General features: G+C 38.8%; 1 protein-coding gene across 1 annotated transcript; it reads left to right on the forward strand.

Annotated features, from left to right (window-relative positions):
• The first annotated feature begins 309 nt into the window (after window positions 1-309).
• LOC114184557 (uncharacterized) lies at window positions 310-1149 on the forward strand. The gene is made up of 2 exons (XM_085673386.1): window positions 310-502; window positions 665-1149. Exons 1-2 carry the CDS (start codon window positions 310-312, stop codon window positions 1147-1149), a joined length of 678 nt encoding a protein of 225 aa, XP_085529512.1.
• Window positions 1150-7291: the final 6142 nt, after the last annotated feature.

Below are 7291 nucleotides of genomic sequence, written 5' to 3' on the forward strand. Positions count from 1 at the left end.
AATGGGCTTCGCGGTGACATCCGCTTGATGGTGGCTCCCTTGTCCATCAAGGATTTTGCCGCTCTGGTGGAGAAGGCCAAGGTGATGGAGAAGATGAAGCGTGAGGTGAAAGGTCAACGCCCACAGCAGCCACAACCGCCTCAGAGGATCGGTGGACCATCTGGGTCCAAGCCTAGACATTAGGAGCGAAGGAGACCATATGATAGACCCCACCATCAGCCTCAAGGGTCTAGGAGGTTTTCTCCACAGCAGGGCCGAGTTCAGTGCTACATTTGTGGAGGCCCTCACCTGAGGAGTGCTTGTCCACGCATGGAGGGTTACCGCAGGTGCAACAACTGTGGCAAGGAAGGCCACTTTGGGAAGGATTGTCCCAACCTTGCTAGGGCAGCAACACGCCCGCCAGTTCAGACCCCTCACCAGCACCAGCGGAGAGATAGAGGCAATAGGCCTCAGGCGACGGGCAGAGTCTATGCCATGACCGGAGCAGAGGCTGCAGGTTCAGGTAACCTTGTTATGGGTTATTGTGTGATTTCTGGGATGAGATGTTGTGTGTTGTATGATTCTGGGGCGACACACTCCTTTGTGTCAAATGCATGTGTGGAACAGTTGGGTCTGCTGGTGCGCGAGCTATAGTGTGAGCTTGCGGTGTCTACTCAAACGTCAGGTTTGGTCAGGACGTCGTCCTTTTGTGCTAGGTGTCTGGTGGAGGTAGAGGGACGCAGGTACAGGGTCAACTTGATTTGTCTGCCTCTACAAGAGTTGGAGGTGATATTAGGAATGGATTGGCTCTCTGCCAATCGTATTCTTATAGATTGCCGAGAGAAGAAACTGTTTTTTCCCAACACAGAGGAGCCTGGGTTGGTATCTTCTCAGGGTGTTATGAAGGAACTCCATGAAGGCACACAGTGTTACGTGATCTTCAAACATCTGGAGGTGGAGGGAGGAGAGACGACGTCAATAATACCAGTAGTGCAGGACTTTGAGGATGTGTTTTCGGAGGAAGTATCAAGGTTACCGCCCCGCAGAGAGGTAGAGTTCTCTATCGATCTAGTGTCGGGGACAGGTCCAGTATCGATGGCTCCCTACCGCATGGCTCCAGCAGAGTTGGTTGAACTTAAGAAACAGATAGAGGAATTGATGGCGAAATAGTTTATCCGACCCAGTACTTTGCCTTGGGGAGCGCCAGTGCTGTTAGTGATGAAGAAGGATGGGAGTTCGCGACTGTGTGTGGACTATAGATAGTTGAACAAAATGACAATCAAGAATAAGTACCCTTTTCCAAGAATCGAGGACTTGATGGATCAGCTACATGGGTCAATAGTATTCTCGAAGATTGATCTGCGGTCAGGATACCACCAGATATTGGTGAAGGACGATGATGTACAGAAGACGGCCTTCAGGTCTAGATATGGCCACTATGAGTATGTGGTTATGCCATTTGGTGTGACCAACGCTTCGGCGGTGTTCATGGACTATATGAACAAAATCTTCCGGCCTTTCCTAGATAAGTTTGTCGTAGTCTTCATAGACGACATCCTTATCTATTCCCGGACTCAGGAGGAACATGCAGAACACCTGAGGTTGGTGCTTGGTGTTTTGAGAGAGAAGCAGCTGTATGCCAAGTTGTCTAAGTGTGAGTTCTGGATGGATGAGGTTCAGTTTTTGGGGCATGTGATATCCGCCCAGGGGATTGCTGTGGACCCAGCAAAGGTGGAAGCAGTGGTAAAGTGGGAAAGCCCTAAGTCTACCACGGAGATCAGGAGTTTTGTGGGGTTGGCGGGCTACTATAGGAGATTTATAGAGGGGTTCTCCAAGATAGTGGCACCCCTGACACTTCTCACTCAGAAGGACCAACCCTTCACTTGGACGGACAAATGTGAGGAGAGCTTTCAAGAGCTAAAGAGAAGATTGACGAGTCCTCCTATATTGGTAATTCCGGATGTGGGGAAACCGTTTGAGGTCTACTGCGATGCGTCTCATCTTGGGCTTGGTTGCGTCTTGATGCAAGAAAAGAAGGCAGTGGCGTATGCTTCACGACAGCTTAAGGTGCATGAGCGTAATTATCCCACTCATGACCTTGAGTTGGCAGCGATAGTATTTGCCTTGAAGATTTGGAGGCATTATCTTTATGATGCTCAGTTTTGTGTGTTCAGCGACCACAAAAGTTTAAAGTACTTGTTTGACCAGAAGGAGCTGAACATGAGGCAGAGGAGGTGGATGGACTTCCTGAAAGATAATGACTTTGAGCTCCTATATCATCCGGGGAAGGCAAATATGGTGGCAGATGCTCTAAGTAAGAAGACAGTGCATACTGCACACCTTATGATTAAGGAGGTGGAACTGCTAGAGAAATTTCGAGATATGAAGCTACAGGTGGAGGTAGGATCTGAGTTTATTAGATGTAGTACCCTGACTATATCTAGTGACTTCTTGGACTCAGTGAGAGAGAGACAGTTATTGGATGCCAGTCTGAACAGAGTCAGAGAACAGCTTGGGTCAGATGAGGCTAGAGATTTTGCATTGGGTGATAATGGTATACTGAGGTTTCAAGGTAGGGTATGCGTACCTGATGATGTCGAGGTGAAAAGGCTAATTATGGAAGAAGGACACAAGAGTCGTATTAGTTTCCATCCTGGCATGACTAAGATGTACCAAGATCTTAAGGAGACCTTCTAGTGGCAGGGAATGAAGAGGGATGTTGCCCAGTTCATATCAACCTGTTTGACATGTCAGAAGGAGAAGGTGAAGCATCAGAGACCCGGTGGGATCCTACAGCCCTTGGAAATACTAGTGTGGAAATGGGACAACATCTCCATGGATTTTGTGACCCATTTGCCACGGACTTTTAGGGGACACGACACCATTTGGGTGATAGTGGATCGATTGACCAAGAGTGCCCACTTCTTGGCGATGAACTTGAGGATGTCCATGGCCAAGTTGGCCCAGCTATACGTTAAGGAGATTGTGAGGTTAAATGGAGTACCTTCGAGCATAGTTTCCGACAGAGACCCACGTTTTACATCCTGATTCTGGCAAACCTTGCAGGAAGCTTTGGGGACCAAGTTGACTATGAGCTCAGCCTACCATCCCCAGACTGATGGCCAATCAGAGAGGACCATCCAATCACTTGAGGATTTACTACGGACGTGTATATTGGACCATCTGGGGGCTTGGGATGAGGTGTTGCCCTTGATTGAGTTTACCTACAACAACAACTTTCATGCGAGCATCGGCATGGCACTATACGAGGCTCTTTATGGCAGGAGATGTAGGACTCCCTTCTGTTGGTATCAGGATGGAGAAGCGGTATTAGTTGGACAAAAATTGTTAGAGCAAACCACTGAGAAAGTGAGAATGGTGAGGAACAGGATGCAGACTTCTCATAGTAGACAGAAGGCCTATGCAGACCGTAGGAGGACGCCTTTGGAGTTCGCAGTTGGCGATCATGTGTTTCTGTTATGTTTTATAGCATATATTTAATGTTAGGGATGATAACTATATATACTGAAATGACTGAGAGTGAAATTTGTCAAACATAACTATCAAATAATATTATAATATTATTTGGAAATTTTACGAAGTTTCGGTTATTTTTATTTTTTCATTCATAATATTATTATTAATAATATGATTACTAATAGTGATTAAATTAATAAATAAAATTGTGTATAAATTATATATATAAATATATATATTACAATAATTAATTATTTAATTTAATAACTAATTATACAATTGTATCAATATTTATATATAAATACTAATAATATGATTTCATACGATCAAATTCATGTTTTAAAATATTAATTTAATTTTGTACAATTTTAAAATATTTTGTATAAAATTCATTTTAAAAATTTATTTTTTAGGACGAAAAATTTATTTGTTGAGAGAATATGAAATCCAAAAAATTATAATAATTAGAAAATTAAATAAACGAGATTAAATAAATATTTAAAGTAAAAAACAAAATGCACTACAAGAATCACACAATTTAGCTTCCGTTGAGCTGCGTCAGATTAGAGGTGAACATCATTAGAATCGGTTAAAAAGCTTTTTAGTTGGCTTAACCGACACATGTTATATGAGTTTTATTTTATTGAATAAAAATGTTACGTGGGAAACAGCTAATATATGATGCGGCGTTTAACTTTCTACATCTAAAGCATTGGTTTTAGGGACTCCATAATATATTTTAATATTTAATATTTAAAGAAAATGAAAATATTGATTAAAAAACAGTATATTTGTAAAACTTGAGGTTACAAGGAGGTTTCATTGTCTTAGCCATTTCACACCGTCCAATTGCTAACCCTAACCCATTTCGTTCAGTGCCAGAATTCGACTGAAGCTAAATAGCTTCATGAATCAACCTCTAAAATTTGGTGTTGGCCCCTGATGTGCTACCAATAAAAATCTCTAATGTGCCCATGACATTGAAGGTTAGGAGCTAGTAACTCTGCTCATTCAAAAAGGCAGGTTTTGCTCTGCTCCGCTTCTTTTTTTTCCCTTTTTTTCTCCAACCCTTTTTCAGTTTCCCATTTCCCCTTTCTTTCCAACCCTGATTTCAATTTCCTTTGCCATAACGATAACTCCCAATGTAAAGCCCTTATTTTAGCTCCCTTTGTCACCCGTGACTCCCAAAGTGGAGGTGTGGTAAGCAACATCTCTAAAGTTAAGCAAGTCATGTGCTTTTATTACTTTCCCCTTCCATGTCTCTCGCTCTCTCACCCAAACTTGTCGTTTTTATTTCTGGTTTCGACGATTTTAACAGAATGAAGAAGGACTCATAGGAGCATTTCGCGTTTTGAAGTCAGCGAGAGCCTGATACCATTATTCTGAGAGGTATGTGTTCGTCGTTCACTGAACCCATTCTAAACATTTACTATATCTTGCCTTTTTCTGGCTTGGCAGGTTTAGATTTTGTAGATTGGTCCTAGATTTCTCTACCCTTTTAAAAAGAAGTATGCCCTTTAAATTTATGGTTTATGTAGTTAGTTTTCCTTCTCTTGTTTGTGTAGTTTACATTTCATTATCATCAAAAGAATTGGATTATTTCCAATTCTGAGGATATATAATTATACCCTGGCATTGTTCTGGTTCCTATTGTTAAGTGATTCTATCATTTTGAGTCTTAATACTTTAAGAAAGTAACGAAGTTATTTCATTGTAATTTTGTAAATGGCTCCTTGCATTTCTGATTAGTTCACATTTAGCACTATAAACATCCATCAACATACGTAAATTTGACAAGTGGGAATTAGAATGTTTAAAGTATTGATGTTAATCTATTTTGTTTTTCTTTTCTACATTCCCAGTTAAAGGATATGGTACTGATGTTTTCAGGTTCTTACAAGTAGAGCAGACCTTGCACAGGCTCCAGTACCTACAAGAAAGGACAAAGGCCATATCCTGACTTTGACACCATTTCAAAAGGGGTTTTATACCCCTTATATTGGAGGAGCAAGCTCAACTTCAACCTCTGCTTGGAACTTCCCAAGCTCCTATTTCCCTTGGTGGTAAATCCGATTAAAGATTTATTGGGGGCACGGGGTTATGGTGATAGAACCTCTATAAGGCCTGAGTCAGCACCAGCATGTGATGTAGTTGTTGAGGAAGAGAATGAAACCAAGGAGTGGATGGGTGGAACTAGGGGTTCATATTACCTTTGTGTCTCTTACTAATGGGAGAATTGATCTCAAAAGAATTCTCTTCAGGTATGTTAAGAAATCACCAGCCTTGATATGAATTATACAAAGAATATATACCTATTATGAGGACTTATTATTATACAAAGAACACTTTGTGCATTGTATTTATTCTAATTATTTCTATTGTTTTTCAGGTAATATAATTCTATCTTCCTGTATTGTTCTGTCCAAGAGAATCTACTTTTAAAATATGTTGTTTTTTTCTCTTTTTTCATGTAATATTTATTAACACTTTTGGTTAGGTTTCATGCACTTTTCTGTCATTTTGAGATTTGTAATGGCACTTGTTCTTATATGTTGTTCTGTCATTTTGGTTAGGTTTTTATACACTTTTGAAGTGCAATGTTGCTGGTATTTTGGTTCCTATGTTGCTAGTATATTTTAGTTTATAACTTGGAATTGCACTTCCTAAATATATATCTTAATTATAAATGAAAATATAATTTGGTTGGATATTAATTTATGTTTAAAATGACTTAAGATTCAATTATTATTAATTTGTATTTAGAATGATTAATTCTAATTGAGGCAATTGGTAATCAACGTCCACCAGTATATTTGATAATAAATTTAATAAGAGAGGGTCCAACCTAACTGAAAATAAATTATTTAAAACAAAGGTTAAAACTCACGCTATTGACAACACAAACATTTAAATATTAAATTGGAAGTGAGGGCCAGACCCACGCTACTGGCAACATAGGTAAATGTGTCAAAAAATGAAAGAGTCACTTTACAATGGGATAGGCCGACTCTTTTTTGAGTCCGCTCTTATTCGCACACAAATTTTGGATAGCGTCCGTTTTTGGATTTTGGAAGGGTTTTATTGGGAATCTAATCACTTGATTTCTTGTAGTGATGGTTTAAAAATTATTTAATTAAAAAGATATTAGATATATGTCATTAAATATTATGAGATATTGTTAAAAGATGTTAAATATTTTTAAGTGACCATTAATTATTTAAAAAGTATTTATTTAGAAAGTTATTATAAGAAACGTAATGGTTTATTATTTTAAAAGATTTATTTTGTTTAAATGATGTTGTAAAATATGAAAGATAAGAGATTATTTTGAAGGATATATAAAGTAATTATTGCACTATAAATGAGTTATATATGATGATTATTTGTTAAATGGATTTATTGAAAAGATATACGATTTCTTACGTGGGTGAATATGGTTATATACATGAGATTTAAAAAGATTTCCTAAGAAATAGAAAAAGAATGGTAGGAAAATATGTATATGATATTTTAGAGTTATTAGAAAGACAACACAAATGCACACCTCTGGTCTTTGCAGCATTACCAAAATCATTAGTATTTTTATTAGAATCCTCTAGCAACTTAGAGTTATATTCCTCCTCTAGCAAGCCCAATTTTCTTCTACGAGCCTGAAACAAGTAATGAATAGTAAGTTCCTAACTGCAAGGAAAACAGAAATCACAAAGGACTGTTTTCTTCGTAGCAAGAGTCAATCTTCACTAATACAACAATACAAAAACATTTTAATATACCAATAGTCAAGCACCCTCATTATCTTCTATCATATATCTTTCTTCCTGTCCATGAAGAACTT

The sequence above is a fragment of the Vigna unguiculata genome, chromosome 5 (assembly GCF_037176805.1).
Source record: "Vigna unguiculata cultivar grain cowpea cultivar isolate G323 ecotype 2 chromosome 5, ASM3717680v1, whole genome shotgun sequence".
Lineage (NCBI taxonomy): Eukaryota > Viridiplantae > Streptophyta > Magnoliopsida > Fabales > Fabaceae > Vigna > Vigna unguiculata.